Source organism: Bos indicus, chromosome 19 (genome assembly GCF_029378745.1).
Source record: "Bos indicus isolate NIAB-ARS_2022 breed Sahiwal x Tharparkar chromosome 19, NIAB-ARS_B.indTharparkar_mat_pri_1.0, whole genome shotgun sequence".
In the NCBI taxonomy this organism is placed as follows: Eukaryota; Metazoa; Chordata; class Mammalia; order Artiodactyla; family Bovidae; genus Bos; species Bos indicus.
Window position 1 is genome coordinate 12,031,190 of NC_091778.1, and position 15,517 is coordinate 12,046,706.

At 35.2% G+C, this 15,517-nt stretch overlaps 1 protein-coding gene across 4 annotated transcripts in view; it reads left to right on the forward strand.

Moving 5' to 3' along the window:
* Positions 1 to 15,517, forward strand: part of VMP1 (vacuole membrane protein 1) — a 128,696-nt gene that overhangs the window by 83,839 nt on the left and 29,340 nt on the right. For all 4 annotated transcript variants that reach the window (XM_019980793.2, XM_019980794.2, XM_019980795.2 and 1 more), the window contains one exon: positions 13,115 to 13,195. In XM_019980793.2, the coding sequence (XP_019836352.1) occupies positions 13,115 to 13,195 (81 nt within the window). The remainder of the gene's footprint in view (positions 1 to 13,114; positions 13,196 to 15,517) is intronic.

Sequence of the window (15,517 nt, forward strand, 5' to 3'; positions counted from 1 at the left end):
CAATGCACCCCACTCCAGTACTCTTGCCTGAAAAATCCCATGGATGGAGGAGCCTGGTGGGCTGCAGTCCATGGGGTTGCTAAGAGTTGGACACGATCGACTTCATGTTCACTTTTTACTTTCCTGCATTGGAGAAGGAAATGGCAACCCACTCCAGTGTTCTTGCCTGGAGAATCCCAGGGACGGGGGAGCCTGGTGGGCTGCTGTCTATGGGGTCGCACAGAGTCAGACACGACTGAAGTGACTTAGCAGCAGCAGAAATTCATTATGAATTATGAACTTGACCCAGATGTGACTGAGCTTCCTATTTTATACACAACACTCTGAAATGTGTGTCAATCACAGATTATATATTCCAAGTGTATCCTTTTATGTGAAAAAACTTAACTGGTCATTCACATATAATTTTTGAAAGGTACAGTGTGGATGAAGTGCCATAGAACCTGCGACAGACCTTACTATCATTGTATCAATGACTTTGGGACCTTTCTTTTGTACCATATTCCATATTACAGACGACATTGATTGTACTTAGAGCCTATGCACCTGTAACTGAATTAATGAAATAATGAAATAGGCTTAGTGACTAACACAGCAGTTTACTTACACCACACGTGTTGATCTCACATTTTTATTCTGTTCATTAAAAGACAATGCTATTTGTGACCCACTAAGTTTTCACAGCATGCAATCTCATAAAACCTCATTAAATACTAGAAACAAATATGAATAGTAAAAATATATGAATTTTCAGATTTCTACGTGGATCAGGTTTTTAGTACTTACTAAATTTAGCTCGTTGCCAAAATAAATGTTTCTTACTGTTTCAAAAAATACACAGATCTTCTTTGTGTTCATTTTTGGACATGACTTCATAGATTTTGATTAAAAAAACAAAATTTTTATGTTATATTTTTATATATAATACCCCCATTTTTGAAGGGGAAAAGATAGCCTTTATGTTCAGTTTTGTTTTTAACATGTCAGAGAGAAGAAAACCATATCACATTTTTAGATAGTGACTGACAGAAGCAGGCAATAGATAATTCTAGTTAGAGAATCCAATACTGTTTTATAACCATTATTTTTAACTTCGTAGTAACTTCATCTACTGGCTGGGATATGGAGAAGATAAATGTTTGTTCATTACATATTGGAATACACAGATTTCTCGTATTTGTCATTTACAGATTTTTGCCCCACTTGAGAACCGTCTAAGGAACCATTAGTTCCTTTTTCCTTTGTCCTTCTTTTAACTGCTGAATTTCTATGTTTTTTAATTGCGATATAATTAACGTCTAACACTGTTAGTTTTAGGTGTACAGCATAATGACTTGATGTATGTACATGCTGCAAAATGATGACCACAGGAAGTATTGTTAACATCCATTACCACATATTGTTAAAGAAAGTTTTTTCTTTTGAAAAACTTTTAAGATCTGCTCTCTTGCTGCTGCTGCTGCTGCTGCTAAGTCACTTCAGTCATGTCCAACTCTGTGCAACCCCATAGACAGCAGCCCACCAGGCTCCCCCGTCCCTGGGATTCTCCAGGCAAGAACGCTGGAGTGGGTTGCCATTTCCTTCTCCAATGCATGAAAGTGAAAAGTGAAAGGGAAGTCACTCAGTCGTGTCCGACTCTTAGCAACCCCATGGACTGCAGCCCACCAGGCTCTTCCGTCCATGGGATTTTTCCAGGCAAGAGTGCTGGAGTAGGGTGCCATCGCCTTCTCCGATCTACTCTTTTAGTAACTTTCAAATATACAATACAATCCTGTTAACGAGAATCACCATGCTATACATTACATCCTCAGAACTTAGTTTATCTTTTAACTGGAAGTTTGTACCTTTTGACCACCGATGCCCATTTCACCCACCCTCCCTTCCTCTGCGTCTGGTAGTCACCAGCCTGGTTTTCTGTATCTGTGATGTCAGGATCTTTATTTAGATTGCACATATAAGTGAGATAATTTAGTCCTGCCTTTTTTATGACTAATATTAGCGTGTGTGTGTGTCTGTCTATCATATCCCACATTTTCTTTATCCATTCATCCATCAGTAGTCATCTAGGTTGTTTCCATGTCTTGGCTATTGTAATAATGCTGCTATAAACTGGGGGCGGTTCGGGGGGTTGCAGATATTTTTTTCAAGATAGTGATTTCATTTCTTTCGGATCAAAACCCAGAAATGCCCTGGTAGCTCAGACAGTAAAGTGTCTGCCTGCGATGCAGGAGACCTGGGTTTGATCCCTGGGTCAGGAAGATCCCCTGGAGAAGGGAATAGCAACCCACTCCAGTATTTTTGCCTGGAGGATTCCATGGACAGAGGAGCCTGGTAGGCTACAGTCCATGGGATCGCAAAGAGTTGGACATGACTGAGCGACTTCACTTACTTATGGTAGTTTTAATTTTAATTTTTTTTGTAACCTCCATACTGGTTAGTGGCTCAGACGGTAAAGCGTCTGCCTACAATGTGGGAGACCCGGCTTCAGTTCCTGGGCTGGGAAGATCTCCTGGAGAAGGAAATGGCAACCCACTCCAGTATCCTTGCCTGGAAAATCCCACGGACAGAGGAGCCTGGTATGCTACAGTGCATGGGGTCACAAAGAGTCGGACATGACTGAGCGACTTCACTTTCTCACTTTCATTTTTCATCCTGGTTGTAGCAATTTACATTCCCACCGACAGTCACCGTTTTTTCTCCACATCTTTGCCAACACATTATCTCTTGTCTCTTTTATGATAGCCATTCTAACAGTTATGAGATGTTGTCTCATTACGGTTTTGATTTCCCGGCAATTAGTGATGTGGAACAACTTCTCCTATACCTGTTGGCCATATGTGTCTCTTTTTGGAAAAATATCTGTTCGTATCCTCTACCTATTTTTAAATTAGATTTTCTTTTCTGTTGAATTGTATGAGTTCCCTATATGTTTTGAATATTAACCCCTTATTAGGTACGTAGTTTGCAGGTATTTTCTCCCAGTTGGTAGGCTGACTTTTCTTGTTGCTGATGAAAGAAGAAAAATATCTTCGCTAAGACCAAAATCAGGGGGCTTACCCACTATGTTTACTTCTAAGAAGAGTTTTATGGTTTCAGATCATCTGGTCTAGTGTTTAATCCATTTTGAATTGATTTTTGTGTGTGGTGTAAGATAGGGGTCCAGTTTGATTCTTTTGTGTATGGCTTTTTTTTTTTCAATACCATTTATTGAAGAAACTGTTCTTTCCCTAATGTATATGCTTGGCTCCTTTGTCATAAATTAATTGATCATATACATGAGGGTTTATTTCTGGGCTCTCCATTCTTTTCTATTGATCTATGTGTCAGTTTTTAAGCCAATATCATATGCTTTGTAATACAGTTTGGAATCAGAAAACGTGATGGCTCCAGCTTTGTTCATCTTTGCCAAGATTGCTTTGGCTATTCTGGGTGTTCTGTCCTTCTGTACAAATTTGAAGATTGTTCCTGTTTCTGTGAAAAATGCTTTTAGAATTTTATTTGGGATTGATTTGATTCTGTCGATTGCTCTGAGTGGTTATGGACATTTTAACAATATTTTTCCAATCCATGAGTGTATCATGTCTTTCTAATTTCTTTCCTCAGTATGCAAGTTTTCCACTTCTTGGTTAAATATATTCCTAGGTTTTTTATTCTTTTTTTGTATAACTGTAAACACATATTTTCTTAATTTCTTTTTCTGATCGTTCACTATTAGTGTATAGAAGCACAATAGATTGATTTATTTATTTGTCTTTTTTTGGCCGTGCTAGGGCTTTGTTGCTCCCGGGCTTTTCTCTTTTCTCCAGTTGTCATGAGGGGGCCCTGTTCTCTAGTTGCAGTGCTCAGGCTTCTCATCGCGGGGGCTTCACTTGTTGCAGAGCAGAGGCAGTAGCTGCAGCACCGCGGGCCCAGCAGTTTCGGCTCCTGGGGTCTAGAGCAGAGGCTCAGTATTTGTGGCACATCCACTTAGTTGCTCCACTGCAGGTGGGATCTTCCCAGATCAGGAATCGAACCTGTGTCTCCTGCATTGGCAGGCAGCTTCTTTACCACTGAGCCACCACGGAAGTCCCCACGATAGATGTTTGTATATTGATTTTTGTTATCCTCCAACTTGGTTGAATTAGTTGATTAGTTCTAACAGTTTTTTGCTGAAGTATTTAGGATTTTGTGTATATAATATATCATCTACAAACAGATATGGCTTTACTTTTTAATTTTCCATTTGAATAAAAATGGTAAGAGTGGACGTCCTGTCTTGTGCCTGAATTTAGACGAAAAGCTTTCAGTTTTTCACAAGACTATGATATTAGCTAAGGCTTTGCTGTACTAGATTCCTTGTGTACCCCCTTTTTGAGAATTTGTGTGATGAATGGATGTTGGATTTAGTGAGATGCTTTTCTGCAGCTGTGAGATGATCATGTGGTGCATCACAATTTGCATATGTTGTTTAGTCACTAAGTTGTGTCCTACTCTTTTGCAACCCCATAAACTGTGGCCCGCCAGGCTCCTCTGTCCATGAAATTTCTCAGGCAAAGATACTGGAGTGGGTTGCCATTTCCTTCTCTAGGGGGTCTTTTGACCTAGGGATCAAACCCTTGTCTCCTGCATTAGCAGGCAGATTCTTTGCCACTGAGCCACCAGGGAAGCTGTCTAAATCCCATTTGATCATGGTAAATAACCCTTCTAATGTGTTGTTGAATTCAGTTTGCTAATTTTTTTTTTCTTTAATAGAAAATTATTTAATTAGTATACATGTGTTCCCCATCCTGAACCCTCCTCCCTCCTCCCTCCCCACACCATCCCTCTGGGTCGTCCCAGTGCACCAGCCCCAAGCATGCAGCATCGTGCATTGAACCTGGACTGGCATCTCGTTTCATACATGACGTTTCACATGTTTCAATGCCATTCTCCCAAATCTTCCCACCCTCTCCCTCTCCCACAGAGTCCATAAGACTGTTCTATACATCAGTGTCTCTTTTGCTGTCTCGTATACAGGGTTATCGTTACCATCTTTCTAAATTCCATATATATGCGTTAGTATACTGTATTGGTGTTTTTCCTTCTGGCTTACTTCACTCTGTATAATAGGCTCCAGTTTCATCCACCTCATTAGAACTGATTCAAATGTATTCTTTTTAATGGCTGAGTAATACTCCATTGTGTATATGTACCACAGCTTTCTTATCCATTCATCTGCTGATGGACATCTAGGTTGCTTCCATGTCCTGGCTATTATAAACAGTGCTGCGATGAACATTGGGGTACACATGTCTCTCTCCCTTCTGGTTTCCTCAGTGTGTATGCCCAGCAGTGGGATTGCTGGATCATAAGGCAGTTCTATTTCCAGTTTTTTAAGGAATCTCCACACTGTTCTCCATAGTGGCTGTACTAGTTTGCATTCCCACCAACAGTGTAAGAGGGTTCCCTTTTCTCCACACCCTCTCCAGCATTTATTATTTGTAGACTTTTGGATTGCAGCCATTCTGACTGGTGTGAAATGGTACCTCATAGTGGTTTTGATTGGCATTTCTCTGATAATGAGTGATGTTGAGCATCTTTTCATGTGTTTGTTAGCCATCTGTATGTCTTCTTTGGAGAAATGTCTATTTAGATCTTTGGCCCATTTTTTGATTGGGTCATTTATTTTTCTGGAGTTGAGCTGTAGGAGTTGCTTGTATATTTTTGAGATTAGTTGTTTGTCGGTTGCTTCATTTGCTATTATTTTCTCCCATTCTGAAGGCTGTCTTTTCACCTTGCTAATAGTTTCCTTTGATGTGCAGAAGCTTTTAAGTTTAATTAGGTCCCATTTGTTTATTTTTACTTTTATTTCCAATATTCTGGGAGGTGGATCATAGAGGATCCTGCTGTGATGTATGTCAGAGAGTGTTTTGCCTATGTTCTCCTCTAGGAGTTTTATAGTTTCTGGTCTTACGTTGAGATCTTTAATCCATTTTGAGTTTATTTTTGTATATGGTGTTAGAAAGTGTTCTAGTTTCATTCTTTTACAAGTGGTTGACCAGATTTCCCAGCACCACTTGTTATGCTAATTTTTTTTAAAGGGTTTTTCCATCTATGTTCATCAGGGATATTGGCCTATAATTTTCTATATTTGTAGTGTCCTTATCTGGTTTTGATTTGGGGGTAATGCTGGTCTCTTAAAATGGAGTTAGAAGTGATTCCTCCTTTTCAGTTTTTTAGAAGCATCTGAGAAGATTGGTGTTAATTCTTCATTAAATATTTGATAGAATTCACCGGTGAAACTGTCTGGTGCTGGACTTTACTTTGTTGGGAGGTTTTGGATCACTAATTCAACCTCCTCGGGCTTCCCTGGTGGCTCAGAGGTTAAAGCGTCTGCCTGCAATGCGGGAGACCTGGATTCGATCTATTAGTATGTTTACATTTTCTATTTCCTCATGATTCAGTGTTGGTCAGTTGTAGGTTTCTAGAAATTTATCCATTTCTCTAGATCGTTCAGTTTTTCAGCATGTCATTGTTCATAGTAGTCTCATGACTCATAAGTAGTCTCTTAGTGTTTATCAGTTGTTGTGTCTCCTCTTTCATTTTTTCTTTTATTTCTATAAGTCCTCTCTTTTTTTTCTTGGTGAATCTAATGAAAATTTTGTCTAATTTATTATCTTTTCAAAAAATCTTGTAGTTGTATTGAGTTTTCTATTGTTTTCCTAGTGTATTTTATTGACTTCCACTGTGACTTTATTTCCTCCCTTCTAACTTTGGACTTAGTTCTATGGGCTCTCATTCCTTCAGGTGTAAAGTTAGGTGTTTGAGATCTTATTTCTTAATGTATTCATTTATCACTCTGAATTTTTATCTTGGAATTGCTTTTGCTGCATCCCATAAATTTTGTGTTTCCAATTTTTTGTGTCAAGACAATGTTTTTATTTCACTTTTAAGTACCTTGACCCATTGATTGTTCAGTAGCATGTGGTTAAATCTTCACATATTTGTGAATTTTCCAATTTTCTTCTTGAAATTGATTCTTCGTTTCATACCACTGAGGCCAGATGAGAATACTGATATGATTTCAGTCTTCTTAAATTTATTAATACTTATCTTATGTTCTAATATGTGATCTATCCTGGATAATGTTCCATGTGTGGTGAAGAAGAATGTATACTCTGCTGCTTTGGAATGGACTGTTTTGTAAATATGTCCATTAAGTCCAGCTCATCTTACATGTCATTTAATTCCAATGTTTCCTTATTGATTTTCAGTTTGAATGCTCTATCCATTGGTGAAAGTGGAGTATTAGAGTCACCTTCTATTATTGTATTGGTGTCTATTTCTCCATTGAGGTATATAAATACTGCTTTTTTACTTTGGTATCTCTTAGTTCACTATAGCTTTGTGGGTCTCATGGACACAAGCCCTGTTGACTTTCAAAGCTAGATGTTTGTGGGGCCCGTCTATCAGTTGGAAGTCTTAAAACTTAGAGCATCAGATGTGGGTTTGTGGGGAGCCAACCCTTTCACTTTACAGGAAGAAGATGGGAGTTGTGCATTCCGTTCAGTGTGTTCATGGGAGGACATGAGTTCAAGAGCCTCCTATGTTGGTATCTTGAATGAGAACTCTCTAATCTCCTATTAAAACTTCTAAATCTCCATAAATTATTTTTAGAATGAAGTTTCTTTGCATTTTTGAAATGTGTTTATGTGATATATTCTGTTGCATGATTATAGAATTTTACCCTAATTTCCAATTTAAATAGAAATTCTGGTTGTCATCTCTGGCTTAATTATGTAAAATCTATAAATTGGATATTGAAACTTTCATTTTTGAAAGTAGTTGAACCATTCTTTTCTGGTCACTTTTTTGGGGAAAATGTGTTGTATTTTATAATCCAGCATCCTATAGGTACTGAATTTAAAATTAATTAATTAAGTTTCCATTATTGCAGTCACTTTATTTTATCAAGTTAATTCCCCTACTTCTTCTTGTAATTCTAGAGTTTATTTCCTAACAATCTTCATATTGCTAGTTTGTGTGAGTCCATTATAATTCAAAAACAGAATAGGTGATATGTGACTCCTTTGAAATTATACTTCATTTAAAGGAGACTTATTCAAATATGTAATATTTAATAATATCACTTACATTAATAATATTGTTGAGGATGTCAGCACTAAAATGAAATGTTCACTTTGCATTTAATAAATTAATGATTCATATCTGTATGTGAAAGAACTCAGAAAGAGTCTTGATAACAGGTAGGAAATTGCAGTTAACAAACATTTTATTCTGTTTTTAAGAGGAGAAAGATTTTAAAATTATGAGTTGTGTTTCATTCTAATTTCTGTGAAGATGATAATTAATTATACCCATTAATTATGTTGTTTACCACATGTAATATTATTTCATTGTAGAAAATACTTAATTACATGGTTATTAGTATCTTAACAAGTTAATATTTCAGAATGATTGTCCATGATGCTAAAACAACTTGCAATATTAAGTCATTATTACTGTCTTAACTCCATTTCTGGTTAATACAGAATAATAACATGATACAATATATTTGAGTAGAACACAGAAATTAGCAAGTCATTTTTATATGCCAAAAGAACTTCGCAAATGCAGTTTATTTTAACACAAATTCCTCTTATAACGAGAAATTATTATTGAAGCAGTTGCTCTGTGAATTTTAATATGGACTGTGGAGCCAATTCAGTGTCACGCCCAAGAAGAGCATTAACTCAACAGAAATTTTAACATATATTAAAAAGCCATTGATTTATAAAACTGCTGACCAGTTACCTCACATCGATGGTGATAGATCAGCTCAAACTAACATAAGCTGTTAACCAAATACATATTTATCTCTAGTAACATTGCATTCATTTAACATGTTAGAGATTTTCTGTTGCTTTTAAGGAAATCTTAGAATTTAATGTGATCCCTTATCATGAGAGTGAAAAGGTTTACTGTTACCACTTGAAGATAAATATTATTGCAAATATTTACATCTAAGTGAACCTCTTCAAAAGTTAGTATTTTGCAATCTAATTATAATTGGCTATATAGTTTCTCTTATCTTCATCATAAATATTTCTTAGGAAAAAATACGAAACAAAAGTAGTACAGAAATATTCATACTGGAAAGCATTGTCTGCTTTTCTTTATGAATCCTTGAAATCTCAGTAGTTAAGTACTTATTGTAATTTCTCTTCATCTTATCTTCTGTAATCATTGGAAAAATGTTCCTTGTGTCTCTCGTTCTTACTTTCAGAAGCATGATAATCACTGTCAGTGGGAGTGGGAAGGATAATTTTATTTACTTGTATTTTGTTTATTTACTTCTAAAAAGTAGAAAGTGATCTATGAGTACTAACTGTGAATACATACTACTTATTTAGGTAGAGCTAGAGGATGAAACTCTGAGCTCTTGGGCACTAAAATTGTGAAATACATAAACGTTGTGAAATGTGAGTCCAGAGAAATGAAACTGTTAAAAGGAATTTGGTTTTAGTTGTACATATTTTTTTTTATGAAGAATGACAATTGAGGAAGTAATCAGATTGAACTTGCTACACTGTTCCCACAAACACAAGAAAAAAGACTAAAATGAAGTATTAATTTCCTTTGATATTTAACTTTAAGGTTGAAAACTTAACATATTGACTTGTTAAACTTTTCCTTTAAATGATTGTTGTTTATTATGGTACACATTTTTTCTTGGCTAGTTTATTTTATCTGATGGCCTAAACCGAATAGCAAATTTTTTTTGAAATTGTCCTTTAAACATTAGTGAAAGAGGGTTTTTTTTGCTGAATGTGTGTGTGTAAGTTGGGTTTATATTCTAATATTTTATCTACAGCACATTTTTCTCTCTTTAAAAGAGAACACAAATAGAAATATTTTAATGCATAGAAAATGTTACTTTTACATCATTAGAAAGCTAGCAGATTAAAGTATTGAAGTTGTTTAAAAATAAAAAATTTAAAACTGCAGAGCAGCAAAGAAAAACTTATAACTGCATTTAATGTGTAGAACATTTTAGACGATTTAAAAATGATGTTTTTAATAAATATGTTAACAAAGCCTTTAAAGCGATACCAGTAAGTTTTGAATATGACTTTAAAAGTGAAATAAGTTTAAAAGCAACAAAGTATAGTTATGTTTATGAGATCTAAACATGAGTTAATTTACCATTGTAAAATATTTCAGATTTGGTACAGATACTAGTATAATGCTTCTTTGAGCTTGTTTTCATTACTCTGGCAAGGAAAAACAAAATTCTGCCTCGAGCTGTATACTCCTGCTGTTGGTTTCTTGTAATGAAAGTAACTGTGCAGACTTATTAGTTTAAATAAATTTTTATGGCTTATTTAACATATAAATGTAATTTTAATTCTGAGAATATTGTGAAAGACGTGGAAAATAAATTAATAGGAACTGAAAGTAGCATGGTCATTCTCTGTGTATGTGTGCGTGTGTGTGTGTAACACATAATAAGATTTGTGAAATCTGTTTTCAGTAGATGACTTTCAGACTTTTTAAAAAGCAAAGCTCCCTATTAAAAAGGCACTTAACTTATTTTCTTTGTGAGACATGCTAGCTAAAAGTTAATTTGAAAAAGAAGAAAGAGAGTAAAGAGAGCTTTCTATTTCACTGATTTGGGTAGAGTGAGTCTTTTCCTTCAAATAAAGATTCTTGAAGTGCTCTTAAGGATAATTGATGATGAGCACCCAGGAATCCAAAAGAACAGGGAGCCTTTTCCATTGTTTTTGTCTAATTTCGGATGAGTAAAGAGATTATGTCAAGGGATAAAATAGCTCCTTACTTTCAAGGTGTTTTTTAAAACATGATTTCTTGAACTTATGAAGGCTTACATATTTGTATTATTTTGTATGTTAGCTGATCTGCATAATGTTAAATATTTTCTCCTCTATGTAACCAACTAATATAATCATACCTGTTTTCTAATTTAAATGTATGTATGTGTGTCTCTATAGTAGAAAAATAACAAAAGTTTAAAATAATGGCACTGTCATAGTCACTTGCTTTAAATAAATGCAAGAATCTAAAACCTTGAAATTAAGATAAAGGGAAACAGGACAGCAAACCTTTCAAATTCAATGCTTTATTGATCTTGTCTACACCATTTTACACAAAAAATGAATTTTTTGTAACTTTATATATTGAGGATTGCATAAATTCTGTGGTAGAAAAATGTTCCTATATTAATCTGACTTGGAAGATAGCTTTATAAAAACTTTTGTTGTTTTTAAAATAAATTTGTATACTTCTTGTTTTCTTTGTTTTACTTTTTCTTCACAGGTGAATACCATCTTTCACTAAAGTAGATTTGCTCTGAAGATATCAAGAGCTGTAAAGAAAGACATTTTCCTGAATTTATATTTTTAATACTTGGGCTATAGTAATTAAAATTTTATAACTAATTTATAATCTAATAGTATTGTTTGGTATATGTAAAACTCAAAACATTTCTATTAATTATGGCCAGTTTTTATTTAGTGCTTATATGAATTTCAAATTTAGATATTTGTGAATTATGTAAGTTATTGAAAACAAATGGAAGTATAATTTGTTTTTAATGTTAATAGGAAAACTGATTTCATTATATATCCCTAAACAGTTTTTAAATCAATAAAATCAGTGTTTCACATTTAATGCAATAAATGTTAATTTTAAGAAAAATTAAATCTTCAATTAGAAAAATTTTTTTAAATACAAAGAACTCTTTGCTGTGGTAATTCAGTTGTTTAAAAATATTAAATCTGAAACAGTTTATTTACTGAAATAGCCTAATCTGAAAAGAAAAATTCTGTCTTTGAAAATAAGTTGTAAAATTACAAAATTGTATTGTAGAATTTAATGATTTAACTTTGAGAGCCTGTATGTTTGATTACAAAGTATTTGTATTAACTGCTAATGTCTTTAAAAATATTGCTTTAATTGCTTTGACTTTCTCACCATCCTCAACAAGTAAGTAGGAGGAGGGTCTTCCCTTTTTTGCGTGTGTAATTTCAGTATTCACTGTTGTGGTAATAGAACTGTTCAACATAATATTTTGGGTTAAAGTGGTTTTGGTGTATTTGTTTTTTTAAGTTGGAATCCACAAATGCTTTAAACCCTATTCCTGTTCTATGAAGGAACCTTCTATCGTTTATATTATGAATATTCTATACGATTATTGAGAAAAAAATAAATAGTTTCAGCATGCACATGCTAGAAGAAGAGTGTGGAATAAACTACCCAGCCAAATGTATATTTCAGTCTGGGAGATGACATGGTGAAATAAAAAGAGCACTGAGTTTAGAGTCTGAAGAATCTGCTCTACTTGCACCCCAGGATTACTGAAAGGCCTGAGCCTTTTCAGTAAAATGTTTGTGAAAACCATTTTTATTTCTAGCACAAACTTTGCAGTGTAGGACGTTATTTGTTTTGGGGGTAATGAATGCTAAGTTACTGCCACATAACTCTTTTTTCATCTCCTGGCTAGTAATCAGTAGAGGTGTCTTCATTTTCTGTCTTGGAAAATTCTTTGATTTCCTACCCTGCTATTAATCAGGGAGTAAGTCTTGTGAATTATTAAAGGAACGAGAAAGAGATAAGTAGTAAACTAGCATTTCCAAAAAAATGGGTTGGTTTATAACATTTTGTTCATCTCTAGATAATCCAAAGAGAACCAAAAAAATGCAGTAACAGTGTCTTGGCTTATTCTTGAAATGTATTATAAGTTTATATTTAAGGTTGTGTAGTTAATGTTTTACGAAGATTTTATTCACATGTTTTTCAGTGTAACCTGCTGTGATTTTTTTTAATATCATCTTATTAAATGAATCACTGCTTTCAGATTATTAGACATTTAATATTATAAACTGTAAAGAGCCATCTTTCCTTCTTCTACTTTTCATTAATTTTTTTTTTTTTTTAGTTAATTTTTATTGGAGTAAATTACACAGTTGTGTTAGGTTCTATTGCTCAGGAAAATGGATCAGCCATACATATGCATATCTACCCTTCTTTTGGAGGAACTGGGAGTTTGGGATTGACACGTATACACTATTGATACTGTGTATAAAATAGACAGCTGAGGGGATTATTAATGTTTTGATATCCTCCTTTTATATAGGATTTCGCCTCCCGGGCTAAACTGGCAGTTCAAAATCTAGTACAGAAGGTTGGATTTTTTGGAATTTTAGCCTGTGCTTCAGTAAGTAAATTGTATTTAAATGGTGGATTTATATTTTGATTCAATTTGTTTTTAAAGTGTATGAATTTAAAAAAGTTATCACTTTTAATGAGTATGTAATTTTATTAATCATTCATCTTACTCATCAAATGAGCTGTTTTCTGTTGGTTAGGTTTCTATCTTATTTACTGACTTGTAAGCATTTCATCCTGCCATGATGACTTCACACCTAAATGGCTTGATTCAATAAGAAAAAAGAGACAAAATCCATCCTTCCCATAAAGAATATATAATGAAGTACATTTAAACAAATAACAATGACTTCATTCTTTTCAGAGTTATAGACAGGTACTCCTTTTCCAAAGCCTCAGGCATATAGTTATAAGGAAGAATTCATATAAAACCTCCTTAAGTGACTGTAATACCTAGCTTGGTAGTTGAAACATCTGTGGCAAGATTAAGGGCATCTGTGGCCACAGTGAACTAAGAAACTATTTGTGTCATACTATTTGTGTCTCACACAAGAAACTTAAAAACAAAACTTAATGTCTCAAATTGCAAATTTGTGAAATTGACAATCCTTCTTGAGTTGATGTTTATCCTGGTCCTTTTCTAATATAATAGAAACAGTTATATTTGAAATGAAGCATTTTGATCTAAGTTTTCTTTGGTAGTTTGTACAAAATTCTTGATAGTTCAGTGGTAGATTTGGCCAGAATACTAGATGCACCTAGTTAATATGATAAAAGTTGCAACTGTAAGTAAAATTCAGAAGATTATTACCTGCTGGCACATAGTTTCTTTACCCATTATATATTAGAATATGAATATATCTGAGTAAACTCTTTCCCACCATAGCAAAGTACATACCCAAAAAGGGAAGACATTTGGTGCCAAAATTTACAGGAAATCAACCCTGAATATTCATTGGAAGGACTGTTGGTGAAGCTCCAATACTTTGGCCACCTGCTGCGAAGAGCCGAGTCACTGGAAAAGACCCTGATGCTGGGAAAGCTTGAAGGCAGAAGGAGAAGGGAGAGGCAGAGAACGAGATGGTTAGATAGCATCACTTACTCAGTGGACGTGAATTTGAGCAAACTCCAGGAGACAGTGGAGGAAACGCAAAGGAGCCTGGCACGCCACCTCTGTGGGGTCACAGAGAACCAGGCATGATACAACTGAAGAGCAGCAGCAAGCGATCAACATTCTAGAGATAGTCTAAAATGTACACGTGCCTCTAGTACTGTCTTTTAACCCTGGCAGTACTTGAAATTTTCATCATCTAACTTTTCTTTTTATTGGAGAAGCTCTTTATCATAATATTGACAAATATTGAGCAGTGTATAGGTATGTTGTAGTGTGATGCAGTGAGATGAGAACTGGTTTTGGAGTCAGGCTTACTTAGGTTCTTAAACCAGATTTTCCTCTTAGCTATGTAATTTCAGTCAGTTTACTCTCTTTGAGCCCTAGTCTTCTAATTTTGGGACTTCCCTGATAGCTCAGTTGGTAAAGAATCCACCTGTAATGCAGGAGACCTCAGTTCGATTCCTGGGTTGGGAAGATCCGCTAGAGAAGGGATAGGCTACCCACTCCAGTATTCTTGGGCTTCCCTTGTGGCTCAGCTGGTAAAGAATCCGCCTGCAATGCGGGAGACCTGGGCTTGATCCAAAGGGGGTCTTCCCCTGGCTTGGGAAGATCCCCTGGAGAAGGGAAAGGCTGCCCACTCCAGTGTTCTGGCCTGGAGAATTCCGTGGGGTCGCAAAGAGTCAGACATGACTAAGCGACTTTCACATTTCTAAGTTTTAAAATAGAGCATCAAGACACTCATTACTGATATGAGGATTTAGTCAGTTCAGTCACTCAGTTGTGTCCAACTCTTTGCGACACCATGAGGATTTAAGATAATATATGTGAATTGTCACAGTGCCCATCCATTTTTTACTGTTATTCATCAGCTTTGAATCAACCCCTGAGTGCTTGGACAAAGAAGTGAAAGCTGTATTTCCTTTTCTCAAGGATCCTGAAATCTAGTGAGGGAGACGGTGCTAAGTGAAAGGTACTGTGGAAACCCAGCAGTATAGGATTAAGCTGAGAGGCCTGAACGGTGATAATGTCCTTAGTTTAGAAGCTAAGAGAATAGTGTGGGAGCCATGCTGTTTGGGTTGAAAGCCTGCTCTGCCGCCACTGATAATGAACAAATTGCTTGACCTGTCTGTCTCACTTTTCTTATCTATAAAATGGATGTCATATCATATAACATTGTTTTGGAAATTGAGTTGATGTAAAAATCCTAGAAAAGCACATAACAATTCAGTAAGAGTTAGCTTTCCTCATTCCTGGGGA